Source organism: Oryx dammah, unplaced genomic scaffold (genome assembly GCF_014754425.2).
Source record: "Oryx dammah isolate SB20612 unplaced genomic scaffold, SCBI_Odam_1.1 HiC_scaffold_11072, whole genome shotgun sequence".
Taxonomy (NCBI): domain Eukaryota; kingdom Metazoa; phylum Chordata; class Mammalia; order Artiodactyla; family Bovidae; genus Oryx; species Oryx dammah.
This window is the reverse complement of record NW_024080466.1, coordinates 1755501-1780632: the sequence shown is the minus strand read 5'-3', so window position 1 is coordinate 1780632 and position 25132 is coordinate 1755501. Positions and strand designations below refer to the sequence as shown.

Here is a 25132-nt window from a genome sequence, read left to right as displayed (position 1 = left end):
AAATTAAATATGTTAAATAATAAAAATAGTTTCCCCTTCAACTTGGGTTCTTTTAAAAAAGGCATATTATCCCATGATTATATAAAATGATCCCATAACACGATAAATGGAAATTATAACAGCATTTGTAGTTTAAAAAGTGAGCATCAGTCCCCAAAATAATTTATTCATCTCCCTTCACAAATATGCTTCATTGGATTTATGAAGTGATAGAGATTTCAGGAATGACTCACGTCTTCCCTTTTCACTTAATTTCTGTAAAATGCTGAGACCTGTTTTCCCACTGCTTGCTCCAGGGTCGCCAGGGAATGAAGGGCGATGCCGGAGAGCCAGGACTTCCAGGCCGGACTGTGAGTTGTTCTTCACCTTGCCTTTTCTTGACTCGTCAAGTGTTCTTTGCAAAGTTGCCCTTGTAGTGCCTCAGAAGGTGAACCAAGGTTAAGCCGCAGAGCAGAAGCCTGGCCGTTTTCCATTCCGTCGCCTGGTCTGAGGCTTCAGACTGGGGCTATGCAGTCAGGTCTGGGCTTGTTGACTGAGCTAGCGTCTCGCTCTCAGGCTGGCTCTGCGCTTGGTACTGAGTTTCTGTTCCTTCTCAGAGTCCCCTGACTTTTCTTCCAAACGTTTTGGAGAAGGACACGAATTCCTTTCCTCACACAAGAAGTTTATTACAGTGTTTTCTTGCTTGTTTCCTTTTGTGTAGGGAACTCCAGGATTACCTGGCCCACCAGGACCAATGGGCCCTCCAGGAGACAGAGTAAGTTTTCTTGTGTGGCCTCTAACGACATTGGACATGATTATTGCCTACTAATTAACCGCCCCCATCCCAAAGTTCAGTTGGTGTGGTTGGAAATACAGAGTTCACATATCTCATAGGAGGCAGAAAAGCTAATATCAGTGGGCCAACTGACACCAGGGCAATCTCAAGGTCTATGAAACAAAATGGTGGGACTTTAAATGAGTCATTAGAATTTTGGAAATTTTAAAAAATTCAGCATGCTCTGAAAACCAACAACTTTTGGTTCATTGGAAAGAGATTCAAGAATCCTAGAAAACTGCATTAAATCTGAAAATTAAAAATTTTTTATGAGGCATCTTTTATGTAACTCTATAAATAGTCTTGATTCCCGTGGCACTTTGTATGTGGTCAGGGACATCTTTTCTATGAACTCAGATACCATCTGCAGGCCTCTGTGATGGATAGCAACTGGAACTTAGTAGGAATTTTGCTTATTTATGGCAGATCTCAGGTCTGTTGTTGAGTAATGAGGAAATCAGTGCAGGAGACCCAATATTTTCTAGGACAAATAGGTGAGAAGCACAGTGAGTTCTGTGCTCTGTTTAATGTTACAGAAACATTTGGTTTCATAGGAGACCACAGATGCTTTAATAGAAGGTTTTAGAGCTGCTCAGAACCAAGGCACTAATGACTTCAGCACCTTCTGGTTTAGACAGCAGTCTGAGTGTTGTCTGTATTCTGACTAATCAAGTCAAAACAGAAGACTAGCAGCAGGTTCTGAGAGGGCCAGGGCTATAATAGTTGTCACTTACGCATTGATTTGTTAACCTTAACACCTCCAAGACACCGTGGGGCAGAAGAGTTGGGTCAATCAGATGGAGCAAAATTTTGCCCAGATAATACCAAATGTTGGATGATTTGCCAATGAAATTTATTTGTTCCAGTGCCTACTCTTGAATTTATGAGAAAATGAGGTCAAAGAGAAAACTGTTCTCTGGGAGCCTGGGACCCACTGGTACTTATACATATTTTCTGACTCTTTTGAGACTGGCACTCTAGTTTTATTTGAATTCTTGTCTTATAATAAAGGACCACAATGATATTGCAAGGGTGACCAGTTGGTATAGGCAATTAGTCAACAAAACCAAAAATATCACAGTCAGGAAGTAATAACGGATATTGAATATAGTTCAATGTCCTATGATAAACCATGATAAGAAAGAATATGAAAAAGAATGTATATGTATAACTGAGTCACCTTGCTGTATAACAAAAATTAAATACAACATTATAGATCAAATATACTCCAATTAAAAAAAAAACAACAGAAGTAATGATGGGCTGCCTCCCTTGCCACCGCTACTGCAGAAGCCGTGTTGGGTTGGCATGTGCTTCCGCATGGGTTCCATGCAGACTTGCTGGGTGGTCAGTGCCCACCCCATCAACACGCTCCTTCTGAGCTGGTGGTCAGGCAGCCATCCCCACCATCACTGCTTCCCTGAAAAGTGAAGAGGTGGGAAGGACTGTGTTTTTCACTCTCACATTTTAATCTGTGAATCCAGCTTTGTGGTGAGGCAACCCAGGACCCTCATGTTGAGAGTGAGGAAAGTTTTCAGGAAATTATTCATCTTTTTTCCATCACAGGCTTGTACCTACAACTCACTTTCCTGTCACTAATGCTGAGAGTAAGAGTCACAGCTGATGGAACATAAACGGTTTTGGAAAGTTAGACTTTGGGTGCAGGCATCTCAGCCAAAAGAGAAAGAAAGGGAGACAGAGAGAGGAAGGAAGGAATGAAGAAAGGAAGGAAGGAAGGAAGAAACTTGAACCCTGTGGTGGGAAAGAAGAGAATAAAGCTCAGGAGAGCACGCCCAAGACCATGGTGATGAAGGAAGATGTGCTACCAAGATGGAGTTGGTAGAAGCAAGAGGCTTGGGTTGCCTTCAGCACAGATTGATTTTCAAATGAGCCACAGTTTTGGGGACTGTTAGAAAGTAGCAAGACAAGTACATGTTGAGGCAAGTCATACACATGCACCTGTGAAAGCGACCACAGGTCCTCTTGGCCACCCTCCCATGGAGGGAAGCAGCAATAACTGCTGCAGCTTTGAAAATGGAAAGTAAAAGAAATAAAATTTGCAGCACAAAGTTCTGTAGATGGCTCAGTGGTAGCCCTTCTGAGGTCACCAGAATAGAATCCGCCTCATCCCAATTTAGGTATATGTTACTTCTAAGAGAAAATGCCTGGTTAGACCTAACTGTCCGCTCGTGAGTGAGTGGATAAAGAAGATGTGATATTTTTATATATGAATATATGTTTAATATATATAATAGAATATTATGCTGTCTTAAAAGAAGAGGGACATGCTATCGTTTTCCAAAACATGGATAAACCTTGAACCTGGAGGACATACCACCTGAAATAAGCAAAGCACAGAAAAAGAAATGCTGCATGATCTCACTTACGTGTGAAATCTCAAAAAAGCTGAACTCCTGGGAGCAGGTGGCTGCCAGGGGCTGCAAAAGAGGGAGCAATGGGGAGATGGTAGACAAAGGATACAGAGTTTCAGTTATGCCAGATAAGTTCTGGAGATCTAATGTACATTATGATGACTGTAGTTAATACTATATTGTGTACTTGAAATTTGCTAATAGAGTGTGTCTTAGTCTCACCACATACACAATGATAGCTCTGTGAGGTGATGGACGTGTTACTTTGATTGTGGTAATCAATACACAATGTCTACATGTATCAAAACATCATGTGTACACCAGAAATATATATGATTTTGTCAATTATAGCTCAGTAAAGCAAGGAAAAAAAGAAAAAATGGTTGATCAGGAAGTTCTTAGGATGACTGAAGGAGGATTATTCATAGACATGATACTTACCTTAAAAAATGAAAGCAAAAGAATGTTTTCTACAGTGGTTGGAGGAAATTTAGATGACATTCAACTGTCCAAACCATACGAAGAGCATTTTTGCTTCTTAAGTGGCTCCCAGGAGTGGTGTTGATATTACATCAGATGAACTTAGAGTCTGTTTTTTGTTAAGCAGGCCTAGATCGTCCAGAAAACAGTCTGAAATGTTTATCTCTATAAGTTTCTGAATTTTTTTGAAGGGACAGACTATTTCTAATGCAATTTTAAAGAAATAATTTAAACTTCCTCTTTTGTAAAATCAATGGCAGTGTGGATACTTAATGCAGGCAGTGATCCAAATGTTCTTGACTTTTTGCTAGGATCCAAGAATATGCATAAAATTATCACTTATTCTCAAAGGAGGCAAAATTTTCCTTTGACAGAGGAATGCAGCAACCATAAAAAACTGCCTGACTCAGAAATCCTCGGCTGGATTTCAGAGGTCTGCACTTGGGATGAATACTAAGCGGGCAGTGAGTGACTCATTCCAGGCAGAGGTTGTCTGGCACTGTGCAAGCTGCACAGAGATGCCCACTACTCCTGGGTAGATCTCTCCTCTCCACCCAATCTGGTACGGGTCTAGCCTGTATGTAAGATGAAGAGAGATGGACCACTAAACAATTAAGTGAGGATTGAGGATTTCCTTTCGAGTGGTGGAGTTAAGGTAGTTTTGCCTCTTTCTTGGAGAGGAGGAGAGAAATCACCCAGGAGTGAAGCAACAGTGGTCCTGTCCTGGCTGTCTGGAAACAAGAAGGGAGTTTTCTAACCAGGTGGCTGGTCTCTCCCGCATCTTCTCTGACGTCACCTGGTTTCTTCAGCAACATTCCCTTCATCCTGTTTTGATCCTTCCCAGGCCAGTTCGTGGACGTTGACTTTTCAGTAGAAAGGGCTAGTCTTCCTGTAGATTTCTTTATACTCTTATAAAAGCAAAAGTTAGTATCTTCATAATAGGAAACTGCCTTCTTTGGAGAAGACTAGTTTGATACTTAAAATGATTTTATTTGTAACCCTATAAATGACTGAGGTTAGAATTGAATTATTCAGTAAAAGGCATAACTTAAATGGAAAGCATTTTTTTGTGTGTATTTGTCTTTATATTGAAAAGTTACCTGCAGTTGGGTTAAATCCTTCACCTGTCACTTTTATCATCCTGTTTAGTTTCTTTCCAATTTGCTTGGTCAGTATTTCACTAATCCACACTTAATTTCATTTTTACAATAGGGCTTTACTGGAAAAGATGGAGCAATGGGACCCAGGGGTCCACCTGGACCACCGGTAAGAATGGAATGCGTGACACTCATCTCCCTGTCCTGACCCCCTACCCCCACTTGCTAGGAAAACACTCAGTAACCTGACCTTTGAGGCATGTTCCTTTTGTGCTGTGGACCACACTGTTGAGGGACCTGCTTGTTTTTATTCTCCTAAATCAAAATTGGCTAGAGAAAACAGATGTGTTAAAATAGAGAGTCTTTCTGTTTAATCAAGTTATACTTGCAAAACAGAAAAATGTCCCTAACTGGTTAGTGCCCTAGTTCCTTCCATGTGTAGTGTATATTAAGTGGTGGGTTTTATGATCTTGCTGGTCATTTCCTCTTCTAGAATTATAAGAGGCTGTAGCTTATGATATTTGAATTTTAAGGATATTAATTACTGAACAGCTTTAAGTCATTCAGAGGATGTAATTCTTACTGAATAGGTTTTCTAATTAAGATCTTTGGGAAAAATACTGAAGCCAGTGACTCTGAAAGAAGTATCTGTATACTTGCATCCAGGTGAGATTGCAATTACATTGTTGGAGGTAATGGATGCTCTTCATGGCTTCTGGCTGGATATGAATGATTTATGTTTAATATATATGTTCTCAAGTAGAGTTGAAAATGTATAGTAAACTTTCATTTAAAGTATTTACTACAGAGATTAAAATTTATATGATTGATGAATAGAAGATTGTTTTACAGAAATCTGATGATTCCATTTTAAGGAAATTTTAGCTTTAGAAGATAATGTATTGTCTAGCAATATTATCCCATGGATGGAGGAGCCTGGTAGGCTGCAGTCCATGGGGTCGCTAAGAGTCAGACATGACTGAGCGACTTCACCTTCCACTTTCATGCATTGGAGAAGGAAATGCAACCCACTCCAGTGTTCTTGCCTGGAGAATCCCAGGGTGGAGGAGCCTGGTGGGCTGCCATCTATGGGGTCACACAGACTCGGACGTGACTGAAGCGACTTAGCAGCAGCAGCAGCAGCAATATTATAAACATTTTACTAAAATATGTGTGAAAGTCGCTCAGTCGTGTATGAGTCTTTGCCACCCCACAGACTAAACTATGGCTAAAGTTTCTTAAAGCTATGCTAAAAGGGAGAAATTCTTATGGTTTTGATGGGGTTGAGGGTGCTGATATGATAGAAGTACGCTTTATTCGAATGCATCAAAGAAAAAGTCAGTTTCTAGGCTGAGCTACAACTTCCTGGAGATAAGGGGAGCTCCACCACAAGGTGCTCAGATACCTTCTCAATTTCTTCCCCAAACAAACTTTTCACTCCTGTCTTTTGATGTGTTTTCTATTTTGATAACAGAAATAAATGAAAAGAAATTGCTTTCTGTAAATTCACTTAGTAGCCAATTTACTAGGATCTCAGTCTGTGAATGGTGAAACTGATTAAAAACAGTATATGTATATATTTTTCAAATAGTCTCAAGTGTATTTTTCAACTATACACTCCATAAAGACTGAATAGGAATTTTTGGTATTTTTTTTCCTCCATGTTATCTTAAATTTAATTTTATTCTTCCTTAATATGCTGAAAGCTTTCAAAACCCGCCATGCTTTGTTAGTTTACTTTCCATGGGACTCCTCTTTCATGGTAACCTTTTGTTTTCTCTGCCTGTGTGTCACAGGGAAGTCCAGGCTCTCCAGGAGTCACAGGACCAAGTGGGAAACCAGGAAAGCCCGGAGATCACGGCCGACCAGTAAGTGGATGGCTTGCATGCCTAGTCATTCCACTGTGAGTGATGAAGAGACTGCAAGACTGTGGCATATTTATGTTATCTCTGCTGTAATACGTTTGAAGCATTTGTTGAAACGATGCTAAACCCATGGATTTAACTTGGTACTAGTTCTAAAATTTTTCTCTCCAAGTTATAACATTCTGGGATGAAAATTGTGGTCATAGGGTTTCTTTAAAAGGAGAATGGGATTATGAGCCAAGACACATATTTCTGCACTGTATAAACACTCAGAGCTGGGTCAGCAGAATCATTCTTTTTATTTAGGAGCGGTATGCAGCTTAAGACAGAAAAACACATGATGGTCCATGGCGCCCCCGTGGATGCTCTGCAAGTTAACCCTTTGTGAGCGTCCTGTGGCCATGCCGCTCGCTCTTTCCTCTTCTGTGGAGGATGCTAGAGCGTTAGCCCCCAGAATGAAAAGAATTTATCTAATCCATTGTCTTACTTTTTTACACTGCCCTGCTCCAACTCATATCCAGTTTAACTTTCTTTTTATCAGATGTTTTGGTTAAAATCATAGTTGAGCTGGTATAATGCATATCTTCCAGTTTAAAATTTGTATCTCCAAAACTGAATGCTTCCCAGGTGGCGCTAGTGGTAAAGAATCTGCCTGTCAATGCAAGAGACAGGATTTTGATCCCTGAGTCGGGAAGATCCCCTAGAGTAGGAAATGGCAATCCCCTCCAGTTTTCTTGCCTGGAAAATTCCATGGCCAGAGGAGCCTGGTGGCCACAGTCCATGGGGTCCCAAAGAGTCAGGCATGACTGAGTGACTGAGCACATATTTGTAATGACTTTTGGGCTCCATATTCTTCCTTACAAGCTCTTCCCTATTTATGTCTATGAAGAATAAATTTATTTTAAGCAGTTTTTGTTTGAGTAGAATTCTGAAATATAAAAATTTATTTCAAAGATCATGAAGTCCAATATGAGTAATGACACACCTATCAGAGCTGTTCTCTGAATGGAACTCTTCTCTTAAGTATTGTCCAAGTTAAAAAAAAAGTATAAACCCAAGTATAAACCCAAGTTAAAATAAGAAAGTTTAATGTCAAACTAACTTAGGGTAGATCTTTATGTGACATGGTGTGCCTTCTATGTTTACATAAAATTAAGCAAGCAGCATAAAGATGAAAGGCCTCCTGATATGCCTCATACACTGTGTATACTCTAGCACATGACTTTATTACTCTCTTTTCATTAATGAATCATGGCAGAAACGTCACAGGAGCGGTTAAAAGTACACAGAACTTTTCAACCCATTCAGAATTCACAGAACTTTTCAACCCATTCAGAATTCTATTTCTTTTTATGATGACCAAAATAGAGTATAACATAAGACTATCACTGATGTAATTGATGGCTGCAGCTAGAAACCTGAAAGAAATTTCTACTTTCTTTACTTGAAATGAGATCCCAAGATACTGGCAATAAAGATGAGTTCTAAATCATATATACTAGACCAGTTTCAGAGAGGCAGTAAATTAAAAACAAAACAAAACAACAAATGGGAACAGAGGAGCAGTTAATGCAAAAAAGATTCCCTGAAATTTACAAAAGGCTCCAAGCTAAATAATGTTTCCATGAGAGTCCAGTACTTTTGATAAAGGGAGAGTCAAGCTCCAGTTTTTCTTATAACTACAATTTGGTGACATTTATCTGGACTTTATCTACCCCGTTTTCCTCGTTTCAGTTCAGTTCAGTTGCTCAGTCATGTCTGACTCTTTGCGACCCCATGAATTGCAGCACGCCAGGCCTCTCTGTCCATCACCGACTCCCGGAGTTCACTCAGACTCATGTCCATTGAGTCCGTGATGCCATCAGCCATCTCATTGTCCTCCCCTTCTCCTCCTGCCCCCAGTCCCTCCCAGCATCAGAGTCTTGTCCAATGAGTCAACTCTTCGCATGAGGTGGCCAAAGTACTGGAGTTTCAGCCTTAGCATCATTCCTTCCAAAGAAATCCCAGGGCTGATCTCCTTCAGAATGGACCGGTTGGATCTCCTTGCAGTCCAAGGGACTCTCAAGAGTCTTCTCCAACACCACAGTTCAAAAGCATCAATTCTTTGGTGCTCAGCCTTCTTCACAGTCCAACTCTCACATCCATACATGACTATTGGAAAAACCATAGCCTTGACTAGACGGACCTTAGTCGGCAAAGTAATGTCTCTGCTTTTGAATATGCTATCTAGGTTGGTCATAACTTTTCTTCAAGGAGTAAGTGTCTTTTAATTTCATGGCTGCAGTCACCATCTGCAGTGATTTTGGAGCCCCCCAAAATAAAGTCTGACACTGTTTCCACTGTTTCCCCATCTATTTCCCTTGAAGTGATGGGACCGGATGCCATGATCTTCGTTTTCTGAATGTTGAGCTTTAGGCCAACTTTTTTACTCTCCACTTTCACTTTCATCAAGAGGCTAAAGTGGTGAATTGCCCCTCCTTTTCTTCTCTCTTCTATTTACGTTTAGTTTCTAAAACCAAAACTAGCAGTTGCATGTATAACGGTCTTAGCAGGGAACTTAGCTCAGTCACTGTTAGCTTGTCATTAGTGCTTGTATGCACAGTTGTCTTCCTGTTAACATATAAAACCTGATGTTGTATAGTGAATGTTTCCAAGAACTGCTGATGGAATATTTTTATTCATTTACTCAACACCCTTTGGTTTGGTGCCTAACTGTGCTAGCTGGCATTCTAGGGTCTGGATAAAACCATAAACAGGGCGAAGTCCTTGCCCTCATGGAGATCCTAGTGGGGGATATAGACCAAAAATGTAAATACATAATATAGTTTCTGGAGATGATGAGTGATATGAAAAAACGAGACATAGAGTAAGGGGTTAGGGGCTCATTATGGTGGCGTGAACAGGCTATTTCAGATGCAGTGGTCAGCGAGCCTGTCCGAGCAGGTGCAGCGAGGCTGGGAGCATCTGTGGGAACATTATTCCAGGTGTGGGGAAAGATGAACAAAGGCTGAGGGAGGGTGAGTGTGGCACGTGGATGGAACAACAGAGAGATCCGAGTACCTGAAGCGAAGGAAGTGAGGAGAGGCGAGGTCAGGTAGCTGGGCAGAGGCCATCATGTGGTCTACCCAGACCACACTTATTCTAAGTGTGATAAGAAGCCCTTGGAGCCAAGAGTGACTTGGGCCGATTTTCCTCTTAAAAGTAACACTCTGGCTTCTCTGTGGAGAACAGACTCAAAAGGGGCAAAAATAGGAGAAAGGAAGACCAGTTGGATGGATGTTGAGGAGTTGAGGCAACAAAAGTCTTGGAGACGGTAAGATGCAGTTTGGGATGTTATCTGAACATTAGATTTGTCAGTGGTGTGGGTATTCCTTTCAGGGGGTAGCCTGGAGATATACAGAAAGACAAAAACCTCTTGCACTAGAAGGAAGACTTTTTCCAAGATGTTCTCGTGGCCAGTGAGAGGCTTGACAAAATAGGAAAGGGGGCAGCAGAGGATGAGATGGTTGGATGGCATCACTGACTCAATGGACGTGAATTTGAGCAACCTCCGGGAGATACTGAAGGACAGGGAAGCCTGGCGTTTGCAGTCCACAGGGTCGCAGAGACTTGGGCACAACTTAGCAACTGAACAACAACAACAAATTCTGTAGTTGTGTTTGGATGTGGGACCACCATTTGGATTAAGTTCTTTAATAAGTGAGGCATATAGCCCTTTCATATTCAATGCACAAAATCACTAGAAGAAGATAGAGATGCAGTTTAGTTAGGGAATTGATGGAAGGTCTTACTATGACAAGGTCTTCTGGGTTCTTACTAGAACTGAACCAAGATTAACCTACAATAGGCAGTGGAGCTCCCCAGCCATACTGACATGATAAAAGGGTAGAATGGTAGCAAGGGCAGTGTGACATGTATTTCAGTTCCAGATCTCTGTTGTGAATGGGCATCATAAAATGAAGACGCAGTACATAACTTCTAAACGTGATCATAAAATTCACATCTCAGCACTGTTTTGGAGGACACGTGCTTCTGAGAGAGGGAGAGAGAGAGACAGGGAGACAGATTAGATTCCTTTTTACAGACAAGCAAAATGTGAGTAACTTCAGTGTGAACACGATGTGTGATTTTGCTAATTTGTTAGAAAATAGACCTTGCTGTCTTTCCTCATGTCCATTCATAAGTCATTTTAGACTGTGTTTGTCTGTTTGTAATATCTGAAATTCCTATATTTCAGGGTCCATCAGGATTGAAAGGAGAGAAAGGCGATAGAGTATGTATTTCTTAAAATTTGACTTACAAGTTTACTTTTTGTGTTAAACGTTGAACTCTGGAACTATGAGAATAATATGCTGACCGACTTGCTGGTTTACTTCACTAGGGAGACATTGCTTCCCAGAACATGATGCGAGCAGTCGCAAGACAAGTCTGTGAACAGTTGATAAGCGGTAAAATTTCTCTTCCTTTGAATATATGAGTGTTTAAGTTAATTGCAGGAAAATGCAGAGTATTTTCTTTTTTTTTAATTTTATTTTTACTTTATTTTACTTTACAATACCGTATTGTTTTTGCCATACATTGACATGAATCCACCACGGGTGTATACAAGCTCCCAATCCTGAATCCCCCTCCCACCTCCCACCCCATATCATCTCTCTGGATCATCCCCATGCACCAGCCCCAAGCATCCTGTATCCTGTATCGAACATGGACTGGCACTTTGTTTCTTACATGATAGTATACATGTTTCAATGCCATTCTCCCAAATCATCCCACCCTCTCCCTCTCCCTCAGAGTCCAAAAGTCCATTCTATACATCTGTGTCTCTTTTGCTATCTCACATACAGGGTCATCATTACCATCTTTCTAAATTCCGTATATATGTGTCAGTATACTGTATTGGTGTTTTTCTTTCTGGCTTACTTCACTCTGTATAATCAGCTCCAGTTTCATCCATCTCATTAGAACTGATTCAAATGTATTCTTTTTAATGGCTGAGTAATACTCCATTGTGTATATGTACCACAGCTTTCTTATCCATTCATCTGCTGATGGACATCTAGGTTGTTTCCATGTCCTGGCTATTATAAACAGTGCTGCGATGAACACTGGGGGTACATGTGTCTCAATTCTGGTTTCCTTGGTGTGTATGCCCAGCAGTGGGATTGCTGGGTCATAAGGCAGCTCTATGTGCAATTTTTAAAGGAATCTCCACACTGTTCTCCATAGTGGCTGTACTAGTTTGCATTCCCACCAACAGTGTAAGAGAGTATTTTCTAAGATACATACTTTCTAAGATAAATGTTTCTATTTCATTTTCACAACCTCTTTTTTTATACATTGTCAGTTTTGTATCCTGTTAGATAAAGCTGATGACATTTTAATGATTGTCATCAAGATAAAACAGTAACCCAAGGTAAAATAATAGCCAGTTATCTTTATATTCAGTCTGATACAAAATCACATTTTAAAAGGGCCTTTCAGTTTCAGTATTAGTGTTTTTTACTGGGTTTTCATTGAAGCAGCAATCATTGCATCTTTTAAGTTATGACGTTTGAGTTTTACTAACTCTTAAGGAAGGAGGACTGTGGAGATTAATTTGATTCTGAAAAGTCCACGTTGATGGGGAACTTTTTATTGCCTCCTTTTGATTCATGGGCTCTTTCTCCTTATTCCATGAAATTTATTAAGTGATAAGGCCTAGTGCCTGCAAACTGAGTGTGACCTCCAACTCCAGGCCCCCCTTTTCAGAAGTTTTAGACCAGCTCTCTCCCAGGGTGGTTCCAAGGAGCCCCTGCTTTAGAGTCAGCGATGCTGCGTGTGAGAAATGAGTTCCTTGCTCACCCTAAATCTGGTGAATCACTCTTTGGAGATGAGACCCAGAAATTTGTAGTGTTTGAAGTATCTCACAGGTGATTCCAGCTTACACTAAAGCCTGATTATCACTGCTGTAGGCACACACACAAATGCTGCCATTTATTAATTTTAAAAAAGGTTCTCTTTTGAGTGACATCATCGGGCAAAACCTTGGGGCTTCATATCAGAACCATGTTAAACTTTCACAAGTCTTTTATGTTTTGAGTAATGCTGATGGCTTACTAGACAGTATTTGGTGTTCTTATCAGGGATCGTTTTGTCTGGGATGACTGGAGTGTTTTAATTTAGGGTTGGGATTCTAATTAAAATGTTTGCCAGAGGGGGCAGGAACAGAGATGAATGTCACTAAATACTAAGAGAAATCTGTTTCGTGTCCTCATCCCCTCCTTTCTGGGTTTCTGACTAATAAGTCTTATTTTAATTTTTAGGTCAGATGAACAGATTCAATCAGATGCTGAACCAGATTCCAAACGATTACCACTCAAGTCGCAACCAGCCAGGCCCTCCAGGCCCCCCAGGTCCCCCCGGCAGTGCAGGAGCCAGAGGAGAACCAGGACCTGGGGGGCGGCCCGGCTTCCCAGGCACACCAGGGATGCAGGGGCCCCCGGGGGAACGAGGTAGGTGTTCTCGGCTGCTGCCTAGGCACCAAGGAAGGAATCCGGAAGTGTAGACGCCGGGTCGAAAAGCACGTGGACGGCTGAGCTTGGCAAACGACGCTGGTCTTGTTTGGGCAGCCCCAGAAGAGTCACGCATCCCTGAACCTGTTTTTCTTTCTAGGCAGCTGCAGGCTATAGAGATCCTTATCTTAGAACACAGGAAGATTTTGTCAGGAGATCTTGGTCAAGACAATGCCATTTTCTGATTGTTGTTGTTAGCGAGCAAAATTGTTCCTTGGCAAAGGGAATCAGGCACTAAAACCTTATTAATTGTTTTGACTGGCAAGAGCTGGGCAGCAACTGAATGTAAGCAGCCTTAGGATTTTAGATCCAAATTCTTCTGGTTCCTTTACTCAGGGTCTGGAACTGGTCTTATGTGTTTATTTGGCTTTAATTTCATGGTAGATAAGTGTAATTGAAGGAAAAGAAGAAAAACAAGATTATCTGATTCCAGATGGTTCAGCATGCTGGGGACTGACTTCGTGAAAGTAGTGGTTAACATTTTGGGGAAAACCTAGATGCTTCTATAATTCTAATGGTTTAGATGCCATCCTCATAGGATTACTGAAGCTAAGGTAACTTTGAGATGTCTTCAGTGGGTTCTAATCCTTTATTCAAGATTTCTGTTCTTAATTACTGTTTCTAAAATAATATAGTCGACGTGTTTGTTTTCTTCAAATTATTTTTCCCCTGACTTGTAGCCAGATTTGTTTCTTGGCCATGAATCTGGAATTACACAAATGTCTAGAAAGAATTTTGGCTTAAAAAGTGGACTTCTGTGAAAAATTGGGTTCTGCTTTTACTAAGGGAAATGAATTACTTGAATCAAGTATTATCGTTTCCGATGTAAACTACATTTTTCCCAGATAATTTTCCCTCTGTGTTTTACCATTTTGTCCTTGCTTAGGTTTGCCGGGAGAGAAAGGTGAAAGGGGTATTGGATCTCCAGGACCTCGAGGGCTGCCTGGCCCCCCAGGTAGGTTTTGCTGGTACATTAGACAAGAGAACATGTAAGTACTGAGAGCGCACACAACCCTCCTCAGAGGCACAAACTCATCCTGTGAGCTTCAGGCAGGCTGATCATCATGGTATATATTTGAGCAAGAAGTTCCTCTTGATCCTGCTCATTTTTATGTTTCGTTAAAAAAAAAAGTTTCAGCACATTCTATTTAAGATTTACTCTAACTTTAATATATGAGGGTCTGAGTTTTAGTGACAGAGGGATGCTGTTTTCTTTTTATGGGATTCCTTTTTTTTTTTTTTTTCCCCTGCTTGTTTTGTTTGGCCTCACAGCTGTTAAGGATGGTGTCATTTCCTGTTCCTTCCGCTGTTCTTCAAGATGCTAATAGACTAATAGACTATGGACTAAGGCTAATGGACTGAGGAAATATATCCTCATTAGAAATCCTGACACATCCCAATATTTCATTCACAGGCTTTTTATTGATGTTGTTCTAGGCATTTTGTTTACTAGATTGAGAATGAATTGTTATTTTCACTATAAGGTCCGTGAGACCCTTGCAACCATGGTCCGCCCTGGAGGCTAAATCTTTACATTTGTGTTAACCATGAGTTAGTATCAGTAGCTTCAGAAATAACATTGGTTCATACTGGTGATTTCTAAGGAAATATTTTCTTACCATATGCTAGAGAATCAGCTGGTCTTGAAGTAGTGGAGGTGCCAAAGTATTGCTGACCACCTTAGGAGATGCATTTAACAAGAGGGGCAATATTTGTCTTAAACCCACAATAGGTCCACAAGGAGAATCGAGAACGGGTCCACCAGGGTCCACAGGTTCCAGAGGGCCTCCAGGTCCCCCTGGTCGTCCTGGAAACTCAGGTATCCGAGGCCCTCCAGGTCCTCCTGGATACTGTGACTCGTCCCAGTGTGCCAGCATCCCATACAACGGACAAGGCTATCCAGGTATGTTGCTGCCATTATAGGGACCCAAATTCAACTGAATTAAAAAAACCTGTATGGAAATAAAGTTCCCTAGGATTGAAGGAAAGTTGATTTGAGGATTTCTTGAAGATAGCAACTCTTTCAGTCGTGTGTTTTGATTATGTAGTAATAGTCTCGCTCAAAAGAATCAAGGTTAATTTTAATGACATTACTTCACTGATAGGAGTTGAATAATTATTTTCTCCTTCTTTCTATACTTTTGCATTTATCAAATCACAACATAACTTCTCTGTTTCTCCTGATAGTTCAAAGAATGTTATTGATTTTTTTTTTTTTTTTGCCTAAAGGTTGAGAACAGGGATTTGTTGAGTACAACTGTAGAATGTTAAGAATATATATAAAATTTGTTTTGGGAATCTAATGTGTAGGCAGACTATTTGATAACATAGTGGAGGCAACTGAAAATATTTCACTATTTCACTTTGTCCATGGAATTAGTATTTTATAAACTCTGGGAACTAATTTTTCAAGAGTTGGTCACGAAATTCTAATATTTGACAATTTGACAATTACAGGAGGCAGAAGTCTCTTAAGCCTGAATTTGGGGAATATGGGGACAGAGGCAATATGCTGATCTAGAAATTAAAAAATTAATGCTGTGGGCAGTGGTCAGCAGTGACCTTTTTCATCAGTGCACCCTCAAGCATCTTGCAAGTTTTAAAAATGATACTGCTGTTTGATATGGTTGGCTACTAGCAAGTAGTGCATGAGTAGTTGAATATCTAAATATCTATATATCTATATATTTATGTGCATACTTACATATGACCAAAAATAATCATGAATCTTAAATTTCTTATGCAAACCATTCACAAAATTGCAATTTCATTCTTTATAAAAGAAATTTGAATTACCTCTGCCTTCTGGTATGTATGAATAACTTGAAATATATGGATATATACATATATAATTTAACCATTACATACTTAAATGAATGTGTATAGATATTTTTTTTCCCATAGTAATTCAACTTTTAAAAACTATCATCTTTGACCTGTTTCAGGTTCCGGCTAACAAATTTTCTAAGTCGCCAGCGCTGCTTACAGTTTGAATACATGAAAATCCTGTTTCTGAGATGTTTGCGCACGTGCTTATTAGAAAATGAGTCTGTATGGAAATCTCACCACAGATCTGGTTAACGAACCGGGTGGACATCATAAAGGAGGGTGGAGACTCTTTATACTAACTTGAATGAGACGAAAGCAGTGGTGTTAGTTTATAAGCCTGATGCATTTCAGTAATAATGTAGAAAAATATTATTAAAAAAAAAGTTCAAACACAGCTCATGAGCGCCTCGGTTGTGAGAGGTGCACAATAAAACTACTAACCGCGGAGATGATGCCATTTTGGGAAAAACAATTAACCTGGTTAAAGAGAAGTACCTTATGTAAATAATAAACTAATTATGGCTTGTAAATGATTTGTATGTGATCCTGTCCACTAAAATCACTTAACAATTCTACAATCAGCTTCTGCCTGCCGCTTGCTCTCTGCCGGAATAACATCGAATTAGAATCTCCTCATCTCTTGCTTGTTAGCGATGTCTGATTACCTTATGTACATGTATTCTCATTTGGGTTTTTGTAATCGCCCTTTTCAAACCAAAGTTTCAGAATCCCTTTTTTTCTTCCTGTTTCGCTGTCGTCACGGGTGGTCCTCACCCACCAAGTTGTAACTCAGGCTGTGGGCCAGACAGCCACAGAAAACGTCATGTACTGTATATTACTTGGTGATAATTGATTTTCACCTCCAGAGTTCAGTTTTAAGGAGCTAATATAACTTCCCCATCCTCTCCTCATCTTTCCCAGTGGTTCTCTGAACTGAGGAATTCGAAGTTATGAAGTTACTTGGGGATTTGCAAAAAAATCCTACCTAGGTTGGTTGACAGTTTTCTTTGGCACAGTCGCTGACCCTCCCCAGGTGTCTGTGCAATGACTGTATTTACTGCTGGACCTCTGAAGGTTACAAACAAGTGCCATTTCAGATCACCAAATTCTCTCTGCAAATGGAAGGAATCAGAACGTTGTAATTTCTCTGCTTTTATAGTCATGAGATTAAGCCTGTAGTCCCCTCGGGTGATGGTTTAGCTTTTGGTGTGTGTGTATTCCTTCCAAATCATGCCATAACTGTAATGTTGAATCGGACAGAGCCCTACGTGCCAGAGGGCGGGGCCTACTTGCCCGAGCGCGAGCCCTTCATCGTGCCGGTGGAGCCCGAGCGGACAGCGGACGAGTACGAGGACTACGGCGCCGACGAGCCCGCAGGCGAGCATCCTCCCCACGCGCGCTGGCGGCGCGCCCTGCCCCACCGCCCCCGGCAGTGACCCTGACCCCGCGCGCTTGCGCAGCGCGGCCGGGCTGCGGGGAGGTGTTCGGATTCCCATTTACAGGTCAGACGGAGCAGTGGACGTCTTACCTGTCACGTTTCTTCCGGCGTTGCTTCATCGGAGAGTACCCTTTCTGACTGTTAGCGAACCTTGTTCCTGCAGGAAGCCTAGCTCGCTGCCCGCGCAGTCTGTAGAAGTCTTTTGCCTTTGCCCTTGAAGTTGCTTGCAAGATCCGTTGTCCACAAAAGCTGCGGGGAGAGAACCTGCCCTGTGCCTTAATTAGGTAGCTCAGCAGGCAGCCTCAGTGAAACTCTTAAGCAGTTAAGTCCTGGAACCCAGAGAGACGGTGTATTTTGAGAGGGCAGTTTATCTTTTCCAATACTTACCTGCAATTCAGTTACACCCCCATCCAAGCAGTTTCCCTCGTAAAACCAAAAAAGAGGGAAAAGTCACTCCATTGCAACTGTTTATCTTCCTCTTCTATTCTCTGTCATACATTAGGGCATAGAATGCTCTTATACATCTCTTTTTAAAAACCACAAACCTTAAGCCATGTAGCTGAAGTTATTGTATCAACTGGATACAGTTCCATATTGCCTTAAACCTCCTTGTTTTAGACACGCTAACATTTATGCTAAATTGCAGATTATTCTGCAGAGATGGAATTGCATGTTTGTGTTGTATATTTAGTATGAACTTTTTTTTTTCCAGAACATAATGTTAGTTATCAAAAGCAGTTGGAAAATGTTTGCAAGACTATGAACATAGAATTGCTGCTTTTATATTTTAACTGCAGATTGTGAATTTCACTGCCTTATATTATTTATTTCTGAAACAAAAGAGGCATTTTTCAATAAAACTACTGAAAATTTGACATGGTATGTTTTTTCTTTAATGTCCTTTGGGACTATTCAGGCCGTTGTTACAACAAAGTTCATATCCTTGGATACGGTTACAAAGCTTGTTACTATTAAATTATGGTAAATAATGTTAGATTTTTAATGATATGGTGAAGTCATAGAAAGTAGTGAGAGAGCCTTTAAAGGCCCAGCAGATTTCAAAGGCTTTATTAGGAATGTAGAGGACATGTGGGTTGGTGGAAAAACAACCAAGTATCCTAGGAGACCCCGAGCAACCAAACAAGCTTTAACAAGTCACATGATTTCACGTGCACTTACTCTCCTATACCATACTTTACCCAATAGCATGTTTAACTACAAAAAGAGTAATTCCTTAGTGATACCTTCTTTTGTACATTTTATGAATACAATAACATCATTTTAAATACCAAAGAAAACAATGTTCATTTGAAAGAACCAACATTAACTGAAGAGAGAAGTATGGAAAGAAAATTTTCCACGGAGTAAAACATAAGGTTTAAATACTTCCTGGAGACCAAGATCAAAAAGACTAGATGATAAATGATTGTATTGTTTGATTAGGAGTTTTAAGCAGGTCACCAAATTCATAGTATTCACCTGTAATTTCCGATACATACATTTTAAAGTTGAAGGAGACCCCTGAGACCATCCCAGTCCAAGTCTTCACTTTAAGTGGGAAGAAGCAGACTCTTTTAATCAGTATCAGATCGAACCCTGTCTCCTATGTTGCGGGCAGTCCCCTTGCATTGCAGGTGGGTTCTTTACTGACTGAACTACCAGGGAGGCCCTAAAATCCTCAGATACCTCCTCATAAATCTGATTTTCCTCCACTGTCCCCATCAACCACCAGTTTCTGAGGCTAGAATTTTGAGTCATTGTAAACTCTTTTCTCCTTTCACTTTTCACATCCAATTCATCAAGTCTAACTGACAGAGCTCCTACATACATATCTTAATCACCCCATTGTTACTACTCAATTTTAGATGCTTGGGATCTCTTATCAGGAGTGTAATCACAGTCTCTTAAATGGTCCTTTTTTTCTTGTAGCCTTTGTCAACCTAAAAAAATGTACAACAGTAGAATTGTGAAAAGCGAAAGTGAAATTCCCTCGGTCCGTGGAATTCTCCAGGCCAGAATACTGGAGTGGGTAGATGGATGACAGGCATGAATCCCATATGGCAGACGGATTCTTTACCTGCTGAGCCACAAGGGAAGCCCAAGAATACTGGAGTGGGTAGCCTATCCCTCCTTCAGGAGATCTTCCCAACCCAGGAATCAAACTGGGGTCTCCTGCATTGCAAGAGGATTATCAACTGAAACTATCAGGGAAGGTGAGTTAAGCTTTATCTGGGGCAAAATGAGCCCTACCTGAGAGCACCTCAGCTCTGAGAACCCACTCCAGAGAGGCAGGGGGAAAGAACTCAGTTATATGTGATTTTGGTGAAGGGGGCGTCTACGCAATCAAGTACGTATTTTCCCACAAGGATTCTGCTAGTCTTGTGAAGCTTTCTTCTAGTCATGAGGAACAGTCATCATCAGGAAGAGTTTTAGTGCTTTTCTAGATATAAAGAGATATAATAATTGAGCTCAAATATCGGCTCCGGAAAATATCTGACTATCTGAGGACCTGTTCTGCCAGCCCACACCTCCTCCTGCCCCAAACACAGAGTTGCCTCATTTCTGCTCTCCGCCCTGAACTCCCTCTGGGGGCGTTATAGGTCAGTAGCTGCAGCGGCATTTCTGATTCAGTCATCCTAGAGGTGAAATGACAAGTGCCAATTTGTAGCTGACAGGTGCAAACCTGATGCGTCAAGAGATCTGTATTCCATTGGGATGACCATTTAGCAACTGTTTCTGCACCTTTACCTTGGAGCCCTCAAAGAAGTACCCAGGCCAGTGTGATTTATCTAGAATGCAAAGCTGACCTTGTCACGTCCTCTGCTCAACCCTCTTCAAGTGGTTTACTGATGTCTCTGCAAATCAGAGTGCCACCACGGCACCCCCTGGCTTGACCCTGCAGATACCCATGAGAGACTATATGCCTCCGGGAGCTGGTGGGTGGAGACGTGTCCTCCTCACTCCTCAGCACTGTTTCCAGGTCAACAGCCCTTCCTTCTGTAAAGTTCCTGTATCCTTTGGGGCTCTTACCCAGCTTCCCATAACTTTCATGTATTTTCCTTGTGTTCAGCTCAGTTCAGTCACTCAGTCGTGTCCCATTCTTTGCTCATGACCCCATGAGCTGCAGCACGCCAGGCCTCCCTGTCCAACATCAACTCCCAGAGCCCACCCAAACTCATGTCCATTGAGTCGGTGATGCCATCCAACCATCTCATCCTCTGTCATCCCCTTCTCCTCCTCTCAGCCTTTCCCAGCATCAGGGTCTTTTCAAATGAGTCAGTTCTTCCCATCAAGTGGCCAAAGTATTGGAGTTTTAGCTTCAATATCAGACCTTCCAATGAACATCCAGTACTGATCTCCTTTAGGATGGACTGGTTGGATCTTCTTGCAGTCCAAGGGACTCTCAAGAGTCTTCTCCAACACCACAGTTCAAAAGCATCAATTCTTCGGGACTCAGCTTTCTTTATAGTCCAACTCTCACATCCATATATGACTACTGGAAAAACCATAGCCTTGACTAGATGGACCTTTGTTGACAAAGTGATGTCTCTGCTTTTTAATATGCTATCTAGGTTGGTCATAACTTTCCTTTCAAGGAGTAAGCATCTTTTAATTTCATGGCTGCAGTCACCATCTGCAATGATTTTGGAGCCCCCCCAAATAAAGTCTGACACTGTTTCCACTGTTTCCCCATCTATTTCCCATGAAGTGATGGGACCGGATGCCATGATCTTCATTTTCTGAATGTTGAGCTCTAAGCCAACTTTTTCACTCTCCTCTTTCACTTTCATCAATAGGCTTTTTAGTTCCTCTTCACTTTCTGCCATAAGGGTGGTGTCATCTGCATATCTGAGGTTATTGATATTTCTCCCGGCAATCTTGATTCCAGCTTGTGATTCCTCCCCCACCAATCAGTAGGAGCTTTAGTAGAGGGCCATCAGTGTTTATATCCAACCCAGTGTCTTACCATCTTCTGGGTGTCTTAAGCATCCACGTTTGATGACAAATATAAGATTATCTCAGCTATTTGACCTTTTCATCTTCACGGTCATTTTCTTTTAATTTCAGCTACTTGATCTCTTGAAGTTCTTGGACTTGAATCAAACTGCCACTACTTTGAAGTCATTGAATTTGACAGGCCAGTCTTCTTCAGTTTCCAGCTCACCTAGTCAAGTATCCCCAGTGGAGCTCTTTTCAGCTTCCTCATGACACTCAATGCTGTGAAGCTTCTATGATCGTCCATCCATCAGCACCTCCTCATCTTCACTCTCTTCTTTACACTTTGGATTTCATGTCTGTGTAACAGACCCAGTTTAATGAACTGCCTGAACTCCAAGTTTACTTTCTTTTATTTTTCAGTTATGTTCTATTGGATATTATTTTCCTGTCCCTTCACATGCCTTATACAAAACCTATTGCTTTTAGATTATTTCAAGCATGAATACTTGATATAATGCATGAATAAGCATGAATACTCCAGTCATGTCCAGTGTAATTTAATCCACTTGAAAACATTAATCTTAAATCTAATTTAGTATTCCTTTTCCTTTCTAACTTGAAGTCAGAACTTAGGACTTGAACTGTAGAGACAGTATATCAGTGCTTTCACTCAGCTTCTTCAGAGTTCAGCTAGGGGATAAGAACTAGAGAAAAAGGAGGTTAAGATGGTCTCCACTTAATGTGTGCTACGAGCATCGTCTCTTGAATGTCAATGCTCACTGCATGATGGTGCCCAAATGCTATTCCTCTTCTTGGGGTCTTGTGTTCGCCCTTCAGAGGAGCCTTCTGGGTCTCTGTCCACTACCAGTTATCTCCAGAATGATCACTCCCAACCCTCTCTCAGCCTTTTGTCTCTATGGAATATTTTATAGCTACTTGCTTCTCAGATCCTCTCCCCAAACCTAAAGTCTTTTTAGGGGGGATTCTAGTAAGATGGCTCAAGTCTGGGTACCCATTTGACCACAGGAGACTCAGGCTTCCTTGTCAAGCCAAATGAAAAATAGAAGTCTGCTTCCACAAATACGACATCTTGTTTCCTTGCTGCCTCCCATGCCTTTCCCCCATTCAAGCACGTAGGCATGTAAGTTAGGTCTACAAGTTCACTGTGTAATACATAACCACCGATGGAATAACATGCTCTTCTTGAGGACACACCTCAGTCTCTATGAACTGTTTCCTTAGCGCTTTTCCCCTGTGGCTCACTGGGTGAAGGCTGGAAGTACTCTTTCTATAATAGAAAGTAAAAGCCCCAACTCTCTGCCCTACACCAATGTTCCCCTGCTTCCACGGATTCTTCTTGATTCTTTCTTTTGCCAATGTAGACTGCTTGGGTGTGATGGAGTCACAGTTTGGATGGCAGAGCCAGTTCTATAAATTCTTGGAAGTCCCAATGGAATATGCTTTATGACTCTCTCTAGACCATGGGTGGTGCTTAATGGTTATTTTTATCTTTATGACCATTTGTCAACTTCTGAGTCAAAAGGAAAAGTCCTATTTAATAGCCCAATTATCCAGATGAGCCAAACTCCCTTGCTCCTTTATTCTTCTGTCATACCTATGTATTAAAACCTTAACTCCAGATTATCCCAACTGCTTGCGATCACCATGTCTATACCCAGGGTACTTAGCAGAGTAGGGCAAAATCAGCCTTTGGGACAGATGGTCAAATCTGTAAATTCATTATGATCAACCTCAACTTGCCTGACAACAGAGTAATTTGACTAGCCATATTCTCGATTCTTATCAAAAATTTCCAAATTCCAACTCTGTACCTCATCCTGCTCACATGATTTCTTTTTACTTCTTATAGAAACAGCTATTTCATATTGAAATGAGAAGCCAAACTAGAACCTCACTTTTCTAACACTAAGGTTACAAAATCACTTACATCTGGACTGGCCCTTTTCTCCTGTTTCAACGAAAGGAACATCTCTATCTACTCTTTGAGCTCTGAATCCCTTTTTATTCCTTCCACAGATGTGGATTAAGCAACTAGTCAGTGGTAGGTACTGTTAGAAATGGTGCTGGGATTCTCTAGTGAATATAGGAGAGAATAGGCAAAGTCCTTACCCTCATGGGGCACACTTTTTTTTTTTTTAGTGAGATTTTGTGTATGCTTTACTTATTAGTGTCACCTAATAAAGTAAAGCATAACAGTTAGAGGATGATAAGTGCTCTGGAGGAAGGTAGAGCAAGGCTAAAGTATAGATACTGCTGGGTGTAGGTTCTAGTTTCAGTAGGGTGGTAGAATATGCTTCTTTGAACAGGGACCTGAATGAAGGTGCCTGAAAGCATGAAACTGAAATGTGACTGATAATTGTATAATCTGGATGCTTTCATAATTATAGATTACCAGGCATATTCCTAGAGCTGTAGCACTTGACTTCTGCCTACCCACCTGGGGAATTAAAAAAAAAAATCTTCGTGTCTGAATACCACCCTCATAAATTACGGTTAATTGGACTAGGGTGAGGTCTGATGATAAGGATTTTTAAAAGTCCCCAGGCAATTAAGAAATATAGCTAATGAATCTTACAAGACCTAGAGATTCTGATCCTGCATGTTGGAGATGGAGGCTTAAGAACATGTATAATTTAAATATATTCTTCAGGTGAGTCATATGATGGGAATGGGAAAATTTTACACTCTCTTTGATTTTGGACATAATTTTTATTCCAAAACTATATTTCTAGTCCAGACTTTGCTTCTGATCTTCAAGGCATGTGTATCCAACTGCCTTGATATGTCTCTTACTGGAAATTTTACAAGCATTTCAAATTTCTTATGCATGAAATGAAATCCCTCACTCTCTTTTTCACACCGTCTTCTTTCTGCAAGTTTCTTGTTTGGGTGAGTGGCTCCACCATCCTCTCAGTTGCTTAACCTGCAACCAGGGACTTACATGATTTCTCTTTCTCTCACCTCCTACATCCCATCAATCACCAAATCCTTTGGCTTCTTTCTGTTTCCTAAGCATCTTTCAGCTGCTCACCTCCCTGTAACCCTACTGTCATTCTCTTCCTGTGGGCTCCAGGGTCTTGTCTGGATTCCTCTGATCTCTTCCTCTGATCTCTTCCACCTGATCTCTTTCCATTCATTCCACTGTTCTCCCTTCAATCCACTTTTCTCACAGCTTAACAGCCAAAATGATTGTGAAGAATGCAAATCTGGTCATATCATGGCATTTCTTAAATTTTTGGTGGTATCGAGTTCGGATACCTTATCAAGACTTAGGTGCCAAGGATCTGGGCTGTTCGTACTTTGCCATCATGATACCTCATTTATCTCAATTGATTTTCTCCAACTACACTGAACTTCCTGCTCTATCCTTTCTTAATCATGAGCCTTCATGGGTGCTATTTCCTTTAACTGGAGCCTGCTCTCTTGATGTTGTCACGTCTTATTTATCCTTTAATTTGGTGTTGAAATAATCACTTCTTTTCAGACACCTCTTTGTCACTTTCAAGATCCTTACAGTGTGCATTCAGTTCAGTTCAGTCACTCAGTCGTGTCCGACTCTTTGCGACTCCATGAATCGCAGCACGCCAGGCCTCCCTGTTCATCACCATCTCCCGGAGTTTGCTCAGACTCATGTCCATCGAGTCCATGATGCCATCCAGCCATCTCATCCACGGTCGTCCCTTTCTCCTCCTGCTCCCAATGCCTCCCAGCATCAGAGTGTTT

General features: G+C 41.1%; 1 protein-coding gene across 1 annotated transcript in view; it reads left to right on the top strand.

Annotated features, from left to right (window-relative positions):
- Nucleotides 1–18324, top strand: part of LOC120860414 (collagen alpha-1(XII) chain-like) — a 123526-nt gene extending 105202 nt beyond the window's left edge. The window contains exons 57-66 of the mRNA XM_040236213.1: nucleotides 297–350; nucleotides 701–754; nucleotides 4879–4932; nucleotides 6560–6631; nucleotides 10866–10901; nucleotides 11010–11076; nucleotides 12934–13122; nucleotides 14069–14137; nucleotides 14915–15085; nucleotides 17272–18324. Of these exons, the coding sequence (XP_040092147.1) occupies nucleotides 297–350; nucleotides 701–754; nucleotides 4879–4932; nucleotides 6560–6631; nucleotides 10866–10901; nucleotides 11010–11076; nucleotides 12934–13122; nucleotides 14069–14137; nucleotides 14915–15085; nucleotides 17272–17447 (942 nt within the window). The 3' untranslated portion in view covers nucleotides 17448–18324. The remainder of the gene's footprint in view (nucleotides 1–296; nucleotides 351–700; nucleotides 755–4878; nucleotides 4933–6559; nucleotides 6632–10865; nucleotides 10902–11009; nucleotides 11077–12933; nucleotides 13123–14068; nucleotides 14138–14914; nucleotides 15086–17271) is intronic.
- The last annotated feature ends 6808 nt before the right edge of the window (nucleotides 18325–25132 follow it).